Raw genomic sequence first — 18,184 nt, 5'->3', positions numbered from 1 at the left:
TTAAAAGTAAACTTAAAGTTTATTTATAGTTAAGCTCATGTTATTATCAAATAACTTTATTTTAGAAATAGAACAGTATAAAAATAAAAAGAATTACTTTTATATCAGGTTTTTAAAAACAAGCAATAATAAAAATTGCTTTATTTTTATAGAAATAAACAAACGTTATATATATATATATATATATATATATATATATATATATATATATATATATATATATGAGCATGTATGACAGAAACAAATAGATATTAGCAAACAAATTTTAAACTTTCATATAAACTGCGATTTAGAATCAAAGGTTAAAATCTTTTTTAATATTATAAATATATTTAATATCACTAATTATATATTATCTATTTTCCTTCATTTGACAAGTAAAATATTATTGATACAACTTCTAATCAGTATTTCAATGTCTAATGTTGTCATTGTATAATGTCTAAGATTTCTGATGTATCGATCCGTGATGATAATTTTTATGGTCACGAATATGCATGATAACTGTATTTTTAGTTATACAAATATAAAGCTATCATTTTGTTATGTTAGGTAAAAAAGGTAAACAATAAAACTTTGTATAAATTAATTTCATACTTTTTAATTTTTCAATTATCACTTTTGACACAGTCAGCTTTTCAAAATCTTTACAATAAATATTGTCTTTCGCTTAAGACTAAAATACAAAATATACATTGATGGGAAACTACACAATGCTTACTAGTACTAGTTTTATCACAGATAGTGGCAACACTGCCTTAATATTAAATAGGGCAAATTTTGCCTCTAAAACAGACCTGCATATAGGCCTACAACAATTTATAATATCAATAATAGAATTATATAAAATACATGTTTCTGTCAAAATTATATTGGCAAATTAATGGAATTCAAATACAGCATTAATGCATATGTATTTAAAAGAAATTAGTGACGATGAATTTATTTAGATTCTAAATATTTACATACTTATACCTTTATAATTAATTTGTTTATATACAATACATACGTTATGAGACTAGCCATCACAATTTCAAACGGAACAGACACTTTCATAAGAGTTTAGTTTTTCACTTCACTGAATTATTTTTTAGAGTTTTACTGCACACTTATTATGTTTTATGTTTATCTATACGTGGACGGACATTGTACGAGGGGATGCACGAGGAGGTACTTGATGTGAAGTGTGGGAAGGATGTGGTGGTAAAACAGGGTGAGCACCGTGAACCGGTGGCGGTGGTAGCGCACCCAGATGGTTTCTTGGATGGTGATGTCTGTGCATGGCAACACCACCACCAGATACTGGACTGGGTACATCACGACACCGTTGATTACTAGACACGTCCGGTAGAGCAAATCTCAGCTTTTCCCAGAACCACTTATCACTCGTATGCAAATATGTATTGGTCTTCAAATACAGTCTTATATCTGGATCGAGATCTTTTTGAGGCACATCACCTAATAATACAACTATCAGTCTTCTTCGTCTATCTCTCAATACTTGATGATGAGCAGATTTGAACTCACAATGACACCACTCGGATCTTAGGAAATTTTCACTGAGAACCATTATTGTACGACGCGAGGATTCGACGGCTTGCATTATGTTCTCTGCAGCGTAACCACCCACGGGGAAGTCGCGATAATGTAAGCACAGTTTATATGACGGTTCACCGCGCTCTAGTATCGGTACTAGTTTCTCTGCAACCCATGCTTCATCTTTAGAACTGTAACTTACGAATGCATCGAACATTTTTTCACGACCATCTAAGTCTATGTCACTTGGTCTGTAGAACAGTCTCACTCCAAATTTAGAATGGAACCACACTCTCATTTCTTGACGGAATATGAAAACAATCATGCTTATAAACGACACCAATAAGAATGCTCCTAGAGTAGCAACAAGTAAAGGTATGTAATCTTGTATTTCATCATTTCTTATTATAGTTTTAGTTGCAGTTAAATTACCATTGATGCTGTTATTTATATTTGGAAGACCAGTACATATTGTTCCATTTTCATTGATAATATTAAAGCCGGATCCTGAATCACTGAACATACTCTCGTTATATATAGCAATATCTGTGCTGTTACTTTTAGCATATATGCATCTAAGATTTGATATATCTGTAATAGAACTGACGCGTTTTGCCCACTCTCGGAACATTTCTGTGTATTCACAATCACATGACCATGGATTATAGGATAAAGTTATTTCAGTTATAGCATTATTAATTTGCCATACTGATAGCGTAACTAGTCTATTATGATGAAGATGTAAAATTTTGAGACGTGACATGTGGTTAAACATTTCTTTCCCGATGTATTTAATTTTATTATGATTTATGTAAAGTTCACGTAAGTTCTCTAATCCATTAAATTCTTGTCCTTCAATCTGTTCAATACTATTGTAATCTAAGTGAAGTATTTCGAGTTCTTTTAATCCATTAAATGTTCTGTTGTGAATTGTTTCTATGTTTGATGAATTTAAGTATAGTATTTTCAGTCTTTTTCTGCCGATGAATGCGTGACTTGGAAGCATTTTAATATCATTACCATCAAGGTACAGTTGCGTGGCCTCCATTGGTATTCTTTCGGGTAAATTGTTCACATAACCAGCATTAGAGCACTCCACAACATTGGCCGACCACGACTGATCATGGTAACAAGTGCAGTTATTTGGGCATGTCATTTCACAATCACAAGCATCAAAATCACAACAGTGGCATAGTGCGAAACAGTGAAATTCATATTTACATAAAAACTGATGTGGTGCGGCTTCTACTAAAGCAACATATGCATTACCACGGTTATAAAGTAATTTGCAATTTATACTATCTAAATCCATTAGCTTTGGTTGTGTTCTGGCTCTGTTTCCTGTATTAATTTTTTGTAACCACTCCATTGTGCAGTCACATTCCAATGGATTTCCACCTATGAAAAATTCGGGTACTGTTTTATCTTGTGGTACTGCAGATATTCTCAAAGAATTCGGATCTAGACTTGTTATTTTATTTCCATACAAGTCTACTCGTGTTAAATTCGGTTTCTTGAAAAATGTATACGATTGGACTTTTGAAATTAAATTATCATTTAAATATAACATTTCTACAGAATTTGGTATCGCACTGCCTGTTATTTCCGTTAATCTATTAGAACTAGCATCAAACGTACTCAGAGATAGTTGTGATTCAATTTCAAAGTAATTTCCAAGTTCAGCAATCCTATTAGCATGAATGTCAAGCCACTGCAATCCAGTTGGAATCATAGCATAATCAAACCATCCTAATCGATTATCTGATATATTTAACCATACCAAGTTAGGTAACTTAGCAAATAATCCTCCAATATCTGTTAAATAATTTCCATCTAAACGTATAGCTTGCAAATTGATGTTAGAATCAAATGCGCCAGATTCTATTTTATGAATTTTATTTCGAGACAAATTCAGAATTTTTAAAGAAGTCATTTTATCAAAGACTCCTTTGCTTATATTTCCAATATTATTTTCTGTAAGTCTCAAACCATACATTTGTTGCATTGCTATAAATGATGCATTTTCAATGCTGACAATTAAGTTTTCTCCTAAGTCTAAAGTTTTCAATTGAGGAATTTCTTTTAATGCAATGGGAACTTCATCAAGTCTATTTCCATTTATATGCAGATCTTGTAAAGAAGAACAGTTACGTAGAGCATGTGGATGTATCTTTGAAATACGATTACTATCAATAGAAAGTACAGTCAGTACTTGCAAGCCCATAAATGCATAACTTTCAATTGTAGTCAATCTATTATTTGATAAAATTAATGTGTGTAAATTGCTCAGCGAGCTGAATACGTTTTCTGGAATATGTTCAATAAAATTTTCTTGCATTTTTAATATTTGTAAATTATGTAAATCTCTGAACAATGCTATTTCCATTTTTGATACGCGATTGTGTGAAAAATCCAAATAGACTAATCGTTTTAGGCCAGTAAATGTAGAGGTATTTATCCAGTCTGAAGTTAATTCATTCCACGATAAATCCAAAACAAGAAGTTGAAATAAGTCACTAAATAAACCTGGTGCTAAAACTGTGATAGTATTATTATTTAAATATATTTCTTTCAAGTCTTTAGTATCACTAAATAGTTCCGGAGGCAAGCTTGTTAGTTGATTGTCCGAAAAACGTATAGTTGTTAATGAAGTAAGGCCTTCCAGTGCTCTATCTGCAATAGAATTTAAACCATTTCCCTGAAAATATAATTTTTGCAATCTTCTCAGTCCAGACAATAAATTTGGTGGTAAGGTATCAATAATATTTCTAGAGAGATCTAACACCAATAAATTATCTCCACATTTCTCGGTTGGGTGACGATGTGCAGATGAGAATTGAAAGTGACTTATATCCCTCATTCTATTTCCTGTCATATTCAGATATTCCAGGTTTCTTAAAGAACAGAGTGCTCCTTCGGGAAACACCAACATATTGTTTTCACTTAGATCCAATCTTTCTAAATTTTGCACATCTCTAGAGAATGCGGTTGAAGTTATTTCAAGTGACATACTAGACCAATCTGTGTTATGCGTTCTAATCGTTAAATTTCTAAGTTCGCGTAACCCCGTGAATGCGCCGTCTGAAAGATTGCCTATTTTGCAGTATTCAATTGTTAATTCTCGTAGTTCTATTAATTGTCGAAAACTACCAGGGGAGAGTGAGCTTTGAAAGAATAGCGCATCACTGCATTCCAGCCGCAACCTTACTGTAAGATGAGGTTGTATTGCACTAAAGTTTGTATTTTCTAGTTCACTGTTTATAGTTCTTAATCTGCATTGCAAGGCAACTCCTGAACCCTCATCGTCTGTAGTCCATCGGCATTCATCGGGAGCTTGATATCGGGCTCCCGTGGTTGCCGATAATGATGCACACAGAGCCGATAAAGTGGCACTTAGCACCAAAAAGGTGCTTGTTAACCACGCCGGACACATTGTTTTGTATTCACTAACTTCACTTATTACATAGTTTTATCTTCTGTCAACTTGCACTAAAATCGCACGAAAACATCGCACCGACAACGCACATTAGTTCATTTGTATTGCCGCAAATCTCGAGTACTTCACTAGTTGAACCGGCCACTTAACTCGTTTCTCGCGAGAACACTAATTGGACAGGATCGTGCGGATACCACTGCTCGTCCGTGTGAACGGAACGACGCACGCTCGCGCAGCGGTCTGGGGTGGAACTGACTACAATTCGAACCTGCGGTGCGCTCGCGCACAAGGCCGCGCCGGTTCACGCGTTCCAACAGGTAAATTCACGCCCGGGATTAAAACGTTCTAACTGCCATGATCGTTGCCGTATGTTTCGCTCTATCCGTTTCGTGGTAAAGCTTGTCAGAAAAATACGTTCTACACACACTAAGAAGAAATACACACAACACTACAGACTGAAACCGCTTTTTGTAGCTCGTTTAAGCTTTTACGTGGTATGTGCGAAAGAGACGGTGGAATAGTTGCGGGGTAAGAAGCAACTTGGTGGGGTTTCGAGGCAGCTGGCCAGGTAGTGCTCAGGCGCATTGCCATAGTCGCTCTACTTGTTAACACTCCCGTTGATAATATTGTATTGCAGATATTTGACGATTGTTGACATTTTGTTTATTCACTGTAAATAACTAACTAATGTATTTATTAATAGAGACGGTAAATGTTATAAATTGGATTACTTACAAAATTGATACATACATTAAACGTTGGATTTATATTAAATATTTCTTAAAATGTTGTAAAAAATGTCAATTGATTTTTGTTTATTAGATACAAGATATAAGGTAAATATTACCTACTCAATGTTGCTTTCGCATGATTTGTTTCTTTTGTGAATTTTATCTGTACGTAGAAATAGTAGAAGTACTTATGATTACGATATGATAAGATACTTCGAAAATATCTAAAATAGAAGTGGTGTAAATCTTATCTTAAAAAGCAGGAGATTGTCAGTAATAATAAAGTTGCAAATCTCCTGTCAAATTATGTGGTTCTTATGTTACCGAATTATTTGACTTTCAAAATTACAATATATTATTTTATTCAACAATAAATCAGAAATCATTATTATTGTAGTGGTTAAATAATGGTAGTTTAATTGAGATAAACCTTATACTTTATTTTATTAATGAGATTAAGTTATGATATGATAATGCAAATATAACGATTTCTTAAGTATAGAAAAATAATAATTAAATTTGTTAGTACTATTGTTGCAATTAACTCATTCTTGAGGAATAATATAAAAAAGTTTTTATTATAGGACCGTAATATATTTACAATTATGAGTAGTATCACAATTAGTAATTCCATTTTAAATTGTACATTATATTAAGTCGCTTAATATATTGAATCACTTTTATATTAGGTATATTATTTTAATGAAGTCTTTTAACATTAGAAGAGTAAGAGGAAAACTTGTTTCAATATTGAATGATACATGGGGGAGAATGGCGATGAAAACTTTCTATCGTATCAAAAACTAGTATTAAATAATTGGATGATGTGGATTCATCATAAATTGTGTTTCGTTGTTGAAAAAATATTACATGCGTTGCACACGCGATGCTCCCATGTTGAATCACTAAATTGCACTCTGGGAATTCATAACCTACATTTAGTTAAACGATTTTGATACAAATTTCCTAATATTCAACAACAAACCGCTCATCAAATTAAACATCTGCACATTATGATACCAATTTAAAACCGTTTGATTAAATAAATGATGCTCAATTTGAAATTTTATTTCTCTTATTAGGTATAATATTCAAGAGCAGTTGTTTGATATTAACTTAGTTATTAAATATATTTGTGATGCATGTAACCTTTGTAGTTCCGTTTGAAGGTGAATTTGTGTACCCTTTATATTTGAAGAAGATGCAGACAATAAGGCATGATCTAGAGAGGGTTATATTTCACACCTGTTGTTTGAATGCAAAAAATGAGTACGTGTCATAAACGAAGTTCACCTATAAGCAAATTTACCTGCGCAAGCTGATTGTTGCGGCTTTTGCGGTGTCAATGTAATAACAAATTGCATAACCTTTTATTTCTAAAAACTTAGTATTTGCTTCATAAATTGGTTCAAGAGTACATGAATTTTTAAATCAATTTTTATCTAATCTCATAGGTATCTCGACTCGCGCCGAAACTGTTGCAACGACTATCATCTGGATCGAATGATGAGTACCAGAATGATTGATTTAATCAGCTAATACAAGCGTCAAGTGGAATTTTGTTTACGACATTAATATTAAAAAAAAAAAACACATACATTTCATACGCAGTTTTTGCTATAAAATAACCAATTGTCTTAGTAGTTTGTTTACAGTAGTTAAATTACTTTAAAGAAGAGATTCTCAATTTGACAATATTTTTGTGTGTATATTATGTACATCTTCGTTAATTATGAATCAATTTTGTTAATTTTGCAATCGATTCCCATGTTTAATAATTGTTTCTATTGAAATTGCTGTTTTTTGCAAAGCAATCTTAATTTTACAAGGCACATATAGAGTCTTTAGTATAGTTCAGTGTAATAAATAGTAATCATAATTTCATTTGGTGTCGAGATGATAGGAGGACGGTTGGCGCGTCCGTCGTGCGGCACTATTTATGCGAGGTGTTGCTGGCCCGATCCCGAGGCGCCTTCTATATCTCAATTGCAATAAATTATCTCCTTTGACATGCAAGAAGCGGAAAATTTGCAATCATACAACTCGGGACTATAGCATTCGCGTCCCTCCTCCTTTATGTAAACAGCGCAAATGGCTTTGTAATGGGAATCGCGTCCGTCCCGCTATGACACCGGCTCAATATTTCACACCGGCTCCCACGGCTCGTTTGTCCACATTGCCTTAGGAGCGACCCGCACAAAAGACCAGCGGGTGATCTCTCCTTCGACTTTTTGTCGTAAGTGGCCAGGCGTTTCTTGTCCTGTCCCTATATGAAAATAGATTGCCGGTAAATCGTGGGTTATTGTGGCGCTATTTAATATATATTTGGGGGCTATACTATGGCCGTTATAACAAAATGCTCGTATTCAATTTACTGTTGTTGATGTCGACACGCAACTGTCGGGGTGCTTGCTAAGTTGCATGGTACATGTGTGTGATGTGGGTTAGTTGCCTTTGTGATTCATGGTACAGTCTAAAATAGGATTGAATGAAACTTTATTGTTTCGCATAACGACGTGAATTATCTTGAACTCACTGTACATCACCGTACCACTTTTAGTGTACCGTTTTGAATAAAAGCAATAATAGGTACAAATTAGAGTATTTTTCGTATTTTCGGTTACTTTTCTGTTACTACTTATTAAGATGTCTATATTACCTTACTAATTGGCTGTTATTTTTCAAACTAATATTTAGGTCATGTTTTCTAAATATGTAGGTATAGGTACTTGCTAATTATAGTGATATACATGAAAAAATGTTTAGCACTTATTTAAATATCACGAACAATTATTAAAATTATTTCTACTTGGATATACAATCTAAAAATAAAATTATATAATTTACAACAAAACCTAATCAATATTTTTTAAATATTTTGTAATAAGTTATTGAGAATTAGGGAATAAGATAATATACCTGTATGTCAAAATGAATATTCTATTGAATATTCTATGAATATTCTGACATACAGGTATATTTATATATGAATAGAGATAAAATTATAGAATGATAAATGTCCTACATCATCAGTAACAACATGTAAGCCATCGATTTTAATACGTTTTATCGACTGAATCCATCGGTGTGTGAAACCATTCCGTTGATTTCCATTATAATATTAATTTTTGTAATTTCGTTACCTAATCTCCGGCGACAGGCCCGATACTGACGCGACACTTATCTCGATGTCGGCGGACATATATAATCCATTAAGTCGTCATTTCCACACGGCTGATCATTCCTCAACCACGCGTCAACTCGCCCCCGGTCCGTCGCGCGCCGTATTGTTCGCTACTGCTTTATCTCTGTACCACCGCACAAAGTCCTTTTCAATTAGCACTATCGAAACCAATGTGGACCTTAAAACAATATCCTCAACGCATATAACCCTTTAATACCGTGACCCCCGAAGGTTTATCCTTGTCGACTAATGGACTAGTTTGTTATCTAATCGGGTACACGGCGGACCTATTAATAATTTCCCACATAATTTTCTAATTAACGTCCTGTCCGGTGAACGGGCGGAGCCTCTGTACACGAAAACGGAAATGACGTTAAATTGGGGTTACATAAGTGTAATAAATTATCAACACGAGTTCTTGTCGCTATGAATTTGCTATTAATATTTATAATATTTGTTTTTGTTTCAGGTAATGAATGTCTGCAATGAACTGAACTTTCTATGGAAACGGTACGTGCCGTCAGAGGCGGCTTAGATACTTTTTAAATCAAACGTCAGCCGTGAGTATTAGGTCGTTGTTGTGTAATTTTAGTATATGTAAATAATAGAAAATAGTTTTACCGTTACTGAATTGAAAAATTAATTTTTGTATCTCATGTTCTATCTATTTTCATTTTTTCTGGTTTGATTTTGAACTTTAAAATATACAGTATATTTTTAATCTATGGAACCTTTATAAAAAAGTTTGTAATAAATGAAGCATCACTATCGATACGCATTACATTTTACCCCGAAACTTCGGAATTACGTTTCATGGTAGAACCCCGGATTGAGAATGAGGTGGAAAATAAATCGTAATGTGCGTTCTAACTACTAAGTGTTGTACAAGCAGGTTCACTCTACCGGGTTAAATTGTAGCGTGTAAATTGAAGAGATTTTACACGTGAGCAGAGGCCTTAGTAGTGCGTCAGATCGCGACACGGGCAATTTGGCGCGAGAGAGCTAACTCGGGTTTATTTGTTCGCTGCGGCACCTGGCGATTCTGGGCGTACTGGGTGTCGAATATAAATTACGTGGAGTCGATAATAGTACATTAATATAGTGTAATTCATACGACAAGTACGCTGTTTATAAATGAAAGATAGAGTTAATTTAAGATAAATTAAAGATATGTTACATTTGATATATCGATAGACATGTAGGTATTAATTTATTTGAAGCAAAAATACTGATACTAAAAAATAAAGGTATTGCTCTACCACTAGATTCTTGTTCTAAATCATTATATTTTTATAAATATCAGATAAATCTTGAATTATAAATATTTTTTATTTATAATGTGGAATACATATTTTGATAAACAATCGCTTTTCATTTAAGAGTTTCCTATTGTCGGTGCAACCAATTCATGCATTATGTTCCAGACAACTCTATTTCATGTCATATCTTTAAAAAAATAATAAATTAAATTTTAATAATTATATTTAGATAATATTATATTTTCTGATTAAAAAGTATATTTAGTTACACATAAATCTACTCCATATGTCATATGTTCCACACTGGGACGCCCGATCGTGCTATCGAATGGGACCGGTTAGATTACACATTGTCCTGGCACAATTAGAAACTGTTGCGGAGCCCTGCGTTCACTTTATTATTTGCAAACAATCGCTTGTGACATCTGGATCCCCTCACAGTGTGTCGCTGCCCGCCTAATATATAGTCGAGCATCTGCTAATTGTGAATATTCTGTTCGGAAATTCAAAGGTGGAATGGCGTGATTTAATGACCCTTCTAGTAAAGTGGTGAAGTGAATTATGCCCTTTTCATTTGAGTGGTCTATATAAATCATATCTATATAATATAAGAGCTTACTACTATCACTCAGGTCACGTGGTAAATTTATATCTCGACACAAGTGTATTATGTTTTGTTTTTCTAGTTGTTTCTATATGAACACGAATGGTTTCAACGATAGATATGACACAATACAGCGATTTTCATTAAGCAAATCAGACTACTGTATCTGTTGTGAAGGCGTATTGCCTTTTCCTGTATCAGTGTGCATTTTTCGCATTCAAAGGTTTTATTGTATTAGATTTTTTTCGTAATGTATATTTTACTAGTTACTTAATTAGTATTATTTTAATTTTGCTGCTATTTGTATTCGTGTTTGTGTGAAATTTAATTAGAATTGAAATCAATAAATAAAACGTTTTTGAGTAAAATTTGATACATAAATGGATCATGTATTGAATTAACAATGGGATAATTTTTACTTTGCCGCGTGGGCCAAGTTACGAGTATATAGCTGTTGGCTTATAATTAAGTTCTCAGTCTACGCTCAGCAATTAGAGCAAATGACTGGAACATGTCTATAATTAAAAAAAAAAATGTTCCGCCTTGTTTCGATAACAAGTTGGCGGCATTATTCTACGTTGTCTACATTGAATAGCGGTCTCGGACCAGACGCTGACTAATGATTGATGGATTGACCAAGTGACTCATTGATAAAGCAACAATTGTTATCTGGAAACGAATATCGGCTTCTATTGTTTACTGGAATGTTGGGACAAAAGTTTTGATATCCTAATGTGACCATGTGGCGACCCGATAGTTACATCATTAGTCTTGTGTTAAGATAAGAATGCACACAGTTAAGCAATAATATTTTAGTTATTGTTATAGTAATATTTACATTTTATTTACAACATCTATAATTCTTTATTATCTATGAGACTAGTTTATAAAGGTTATCTTATATTGGTCGAAAATAAATGGCAAATATCGAACGAGAGTAGATACCATGATTCTAATAAAATATAAAACCAACCGCCTGTATTCCGTTACGCTACAATTATAAGAATAGCATGAACAATTTCTTTGAATACTGAGTCACGTACATAGTAATATAGCAACATTTTGTTACAATTATAACAGAGAGGACGCAAACGGTTTTTGTGTCGCTCCCGTACAAAGGACGGGCCTGCGTGGCATCTCCCGTCGAGAAGTACGTGCCTCCACTAAGAAAAATGTTAACTGGCATCTTGGAAATTTCAATCGCAACCTTTGTTGCTTTCGCACACTCCACCTTTCCAATTTGTTAAGCTCGTGTGCCGCCAATGAGCGTCCCTAGATATCATCGGCATACCGGCCACTCTTGACTCATGTGATTAAATTCTTCCCAGTGATGTGCACTTGTATCGGTGCCCGCTGTACCAGCGTTGTTTGTTGTAATTCATTATTTTTTTATTATTTTTGCTTTTTCAACACTATAAGATAAAACAGTGCAATGTTGTTTATAGTTATAAAATTACAGAATAATTTATTGTACATACAATATATTATTGTAATTTATTTACTTAAATATATATAAAATTAATCAATGAGTAAACACCTAGATTTCCTAACAAGACTATAATGTAACTAGAATAACAATAAGTGCTGACTCAATTTATGTGATATTTTAATATATATTATTATATTAAATATGTATTATAAATATTCATAGTAATACATATTCATTGCTTATGCATTATTTTAAAATAAATTTTTATGTATAAATTTACAAGGACAAAACTAAGTGAAAATCTATGTTCCTACGAGTCTATTAAGATTATAACGCTCCAAAACTATTATTAATATTGTTTTTGTTGTAAATAAAATCATTTTAACTCAGTAATTTTACATTTATATATATACCTAATCACGTCATAAATTTTAAGCGATTTTATATTAATTGACATAACCATATATAACTCGAGTGGAAATAAAATGGTTATGTAATTTATTATATCAAATTAGATATCTACTCTATTTACGTATGCAATATATAATTATATATATATTCCTGTTGACGCTTCTTGTCATTGATATTAAAGTTATTACTAAAACTATAATTTATATATTGTTTCGTTTAATTTTTAAATATAAGACTTACTGAAACAGTCCAGTTCCTCTAGTCATGAGGCAAACGAATCGATAGAATCGTTATCGCTAGCCAATCTAAGAGATAGAATGAAATGGTGATGTCCAGAGTCTTGTTCTTTGTCATGTGAGCGCTAACCGAAATGATTTTATCGATAGATTCGTTTGACATTTGTCTAGGGTGGCTGCGTCACTTCGATAAAAAAGTTTATAAAAAGCTTCTGCAACCAGTTTTTCAAATTTGAATATTTTACATTATAAAGGAGCTAGGGTTTGTATGATACCTATCTATACCGATTTTTCAAACAAAGATATACTATAAATAGTTGTATAGTACTTACTATTAATGTTACGTTACTTTATATATATCCATGATATGATATCTAGGTAGGGATGTATAGAATAATTTTCCAGTCTTGTCAATTTAAGGCAGTGCTGACTCTTAAATAACGTAGTGATTACTTTCTGGATCGAAACAATTACAAAGAAGACAGCCGCGCCTACTCTTTTCTCAAACACAATAAATATGGTTTGTAGAAGACACACAATACAACGGGCCCGTAACTTTAGAGATTAAAATAATATTTTTACGCCCGAATGCAAACAGAATGTTGACCTAATGAAATATGGCAACATGTACGTTCTTTCCTGATAAAACCAGTGTCGGGAGGTTTATTGCGACGTGCGTACGATAATTCAAGCCGGCCAGGCACTGAAATAATTTACATGGTGGTCCCCTTGAGTTTTAGGCACGACTACCGCATTTTCGTAGCGGCTCTTGGTGTGCCGTATCTTTATCTCGATATTTCTGTACAGAGGTTTATAAGAGCGACAATGCTTATAAATAAAATTTTGAAGTATATCTTTTGTGTCATTGCATTACATTATTGTATATAAATTATGTACTATATATGTATATTGTAACAATTTCTACAATTTTGCACAAAATAATTTCTGTGCTATAGCAAACTTGTATATATAAATATTATGGAATAAAGATGAATTAAAAAAACATCAACCCTTTGCCGATAAAAAATAACAATAAATTTGATTAACTTTATTCATGTTAAAACTGCAAAAGTCTCCCCCAAACCTGTGCATTGTGATGTTATTCGCTATTTAATATTTTCCGCATTGCTGCGGGCTAATCTGGATCCCACAAAGGATAATAAAAATACCAATATAAAAAAAAAAAATCAAAGAGCCATTCAAAACTCGCTCCGCTCGGATCACGTGTCAATCAAGCCCTATTTTTGCCGCAATAAAACGTGGCATTCACTTTAGTGTTATTTATTAGCCTTATCGCTCTCCCCACATTGGTGAATTAATACCCTCATGTCCATATTGTGCTCTTAATCCCTATTAATATTATAACTCTATATGTATATAATAATTATTCTCATATTTCGTTTAAATGAATTCATTAATATTATTGTTAACATTGCTACTCTAGTCTGCTAGTGCCTATTTTTTGTCATATTTATTTATTAAACTAATACACCTAGAACGTGTAAATGGCGGACTTAACACTATATGGCGTTATCTACCAGTTGATTATGGACAGGAATAACGGAAAATATAATTGACAGTGCAATGTAAAACTAGTGGACGAAAAACTACTTAGATACAAGGGAAACACCAGGATCAGACAAACAAAGAATTAATTAACAGAAAGCAAAGAATTAGAAAAAAAAAGCTAGTGTAATAGATAGGAGATTTCTAGAAGATCGAAGACTACAGTTATTGACGTCTCCGTGAAATTTAAATTTAGACTCCAGGTATTCAGGTATGTTTAGGTTGTATAAAATAGAAGAGAGGGTACAAAGCAGACGAACATTTTTACGTTGATAGGTACCATATCTTATTTTATACTAGTAATTGTATATTTTGTCTGCGTAAATTAGAATAAGAAGTATTATGTGTGTTATTTCTGATGTAATCTATCAATAAACGTGATTTTTGTTACTTGACACAACATTGAATTTATTGATTTAACTAATCGACCGAATTATTGATCGATTCATTGATTTTTACACGCGAATTATGTAATGGTAAACTAAATGTAGTCGAAATGTAGAGTGGAGTTATTTTTAACTTATTTAACATTTCGACTAGCCTGGACTAGCGTGGTTATTAGTAGACTGGAGTAAGTACAGCGATCTTAGTTGATTCTTCAACTATTGTTACCAGATTGAACGTAGAATCTTAAAAATAACTCTTTACATTTATTGTTCAGTGTATAAATGGTTTTCGAAACTATAAAAAGTTGTCAATAAAATCACTACAAGTGAAGTTGGATGAACAGCTAGTATCGAATTTCATCAATTTACGTTGCGTAGCTAGCTCCCTGTTCGCAGTCCGTGTTGCGAAGGGTGCGTATTGTGTTACCATGTTCCTTGCATTCTTTGAAATCTGAACTGTGGCATGGGATTCTTTTGTTGTGAGTTGATTTGAATATTACTTTATTTAATAATAAAATACAGCATCGTTCTTTTCTGCTAATTTAATAGCTACCCATCGACCCATTCTACTAATAGGTAATATAAATGTGAAAGTTTGTATATTTGTTACTAAAGGATGTATAAAATTCTGAATGAATAAGTAAATGGTTTACTGGATTACGTGTTGTTTTGTGGAAGTTCATATGACTGGTTTGTTGATTAGAATTATTTTTTATTAAAATAAACTACTACTAGAATTATTTTGTTCAATTCTGCAAATATTAATATGCGTGCGATTACTATTATTTGAGGATTGACTACTATTACTAATAGTAGAGGTTCTACAATCTTTCCTATTACTAGTTAGTTGATTTTTTATCACCATAATCATTATTTCAACCATTATTTGTCCACTGCTGGATATGGGTCTCCCTCATAGGCTGCCATACGGAATGGTCCTGAGCCACCTGCTTCCACTGACTCCCTGCAATGTATTGATTGAATTTTTATGCAACTTAGAATTGCAGACAAGCCGACGGTTCACCTAACAGAAAGTGGTAAGCGTCGCCTATAGATATGAATATTATTGTGGACATTACAGAGTGTACTATGCCGTCCATGATACCTTGCATGTGTTAGATATTTATTTTAAATTATATCAATTTTCTTAAACATTTTGTGTCAAAATGTGTACCTACCTACGTATGTGTACATATGTGTATTTATTAATAAAAACCAGACTAATTACTTTAAATATAATAAAATATTAAAATTGTTATTATACCAAATTTTGTAATGAATTATTCTTGTAATGTATATAAAACACTAATTTATATTTTAATTGATTTTATAATTATTTATTATCATGATACTTAAATAAAAAGTAATGAAATTGTAAGAACACGTGGTCTCACTAACTTGTTTACTCGAATTCGGCCCTGTAGATATAAAAGATTGTTATTTAGGTGGGGAGACACTTCTTGTCCAACCGTTGAACAGAACTCAACACCCTGACGTATCAAGAGTGAACAAGTATAGTAAACCACGTGGTTATTATATAAAATATATCACAATTATTGTCGATGGAAGTTCTAAAGAAGCTATAATTAAATAAGTGTCAATGTTTTTAAGTATCAAGATTTAACAGAAGTTGGGTATTTATGTTATATTATTTGTTATATATCATATACAAAGTAAAATAAGTAAATATATGATTTAATTGTATGATGTCTAAATTAAATGAATTAAGTGAACTTGTGCTTCATTTCTATTTATTACTAAGAAGCTTACAACCTTTATATTGCTAAAGAATATATCATATACATGTAAAGTTAGTATTACGTAGTACCCCACATATCATGTTATATATATATATATATATATATTAAATATTATAAATAATAATCCCAATTATCATGCGTTTCTATTCCTGAGGACTATGGTAATATACTTCTGTATCCAGTTATTTCACTGCCATGTTAGGATATGCATAAGTGTAAACTACTCAAATCGAAATATAGCCATGCAAACACAACTGCTTCACGACGTAAAAACGACTGGGTGCCATGCAGACGACTTTTGTAAAGTCTCCCTCTGGTTAAAAGAAAGGAGATTATTTAGAATTATTTTAAAACATCTCTAAAGTCTTATTGCGGTTACTAATAAAGGATAAATATACCAATCTGCATGCTAAGCGTGGTAACTACTAGCATCTTTTCACCCCCTCAAGGAGGAGGCTTATGTTTAGCAGTGTACAGTTAAAGGTTGATATGATGATAGACCTAAATGTTCTCAAGTGGAAATTTCATGCAGTTAAACACTGTTGGGCGACATCAACTTTATCGTTTAATTTGAACAGATGATCTTAAATTTTTATCAGAGTGCCGATGGATGCTGGAATGTTGTAAAAAGTTACCGAGAGAGCAACACTTACTATGTCAGTGTAAGATAAATAAAACTTGAAATAAAACCCAATACTGAGCTGCCTGATCAACTTGTTGATTATATCTCATTCTCATTGGGAGAGACCCGTACTTATCCAAGTAATATTAAATGAATTGTTAAGGCTAATGTTAACGACTTCGACTAATCGATAGTTATAAGTAGGTAGAGTCCATTACATACTAAGTTTATTTATACATACACGCACACGCACACGCGCACGCACACGCACACGCACATGCACACACACACGCACACGCACGCGCACACGCACTCGCACAAGCATATAAGTTGCTGTACGTTGCTTAACATAAGCCTGCCCCATAAAGGGAATTTTGCCAGTAGTTGCTACGCTTAACAGGCGGACTGACAACCGCAGTTAGGCTTTTAGAGATCTTTTGAGAGGGATGCTGCTGCACATCCCTCGCTCTCCTTAATCGCCTCTTATGACATTCACGGGAAAGGAAGGGCCCATTCTATGACGGGGCACACACGGCGATATAATAAATATAAGGAATTAAATCATTATTTAACTTTAAAATTCGGAGGTGCTGAAATAACCTCATATCTTGAGCTGCTGATCTTCAAAATGGAACAGTTGTAAGCCGATTGTAAAACAACGCGCATAAAATATCCCGGCAAAAATTCACGACTGCGAGCGTGATACGAAAACGTTTGCAGAATTCATAAATTTTGGGCAACAAAGGAATCGAAAACCGTTTAAGGCGCATAGTCGGATGCGACCGCATTACATTAGTAATATGGTAATGTGATTGTTCGCGATAAATTAAATGGCGAAGACCCGACGCTCGGCCGTACACAGCGGGACTCCGACGACCGCACATCGCTATCATATACTCACCACTTTCCGAGGTTATGCACCTCACACTTTTGACAACAATGCTCACACTTTTATATAATAAAACGAATATTACAGTCAAGCAAATTTCAGTGGGATGGAGATTTGAGTTGAATATTATTTAAA

At 33.1% G+C, this 18,184-nt stretch overlaps 2 protein-coding genes across 2 annotated transcripts in view; one reads left to right on the top strand and one right to left on the bottom strand.

Moving 5' to 3' along the window:
- Positions 1–18,184, top strand: part of LOC113509806 (lysine-specific histone demethylase 1A) — a 346,558-nt gene that overhangs the window by 158,851 nt on the left and 169,523 nt on the right. The window lies entirely within an intron of this gene.
- On the bottom strand, positions 586–5,283 carry LOC113509805 (toll-like receptor Tollo). Its single transcript, XM_026893230.3, has one exon. It carries the CDS (start codon positions 4,967–4,969, stop codon positions 1,130–1,132), a length of 3,840 nt encoding a protein of 1,279 aa, XP_026749031.2. The 5' UTR covers positions 4,970–5,283; the 3' UTR covers positions 586–1,129.

Source organism: Galleria mellonella, unplaced genomic scaffold (assembly GCF_026898425.1).
Source record: "Galleria mellonella isolate WM207_F2 unplaced genomic scaffold, CSIRO_AGI_GalMel_v1 utg57, whole genome shotgun sequence".
NCBI classification, from domain to species: domain Eukaryota; kingdom Metazoa; phylum Arthropoda; class Insecta; order Lepidoptera; family Pyralidae; genus Galleria; species Galleria mellonella.
This window is presented reverse-complemented; position numbering and strand designations above follow the sequence as displayed.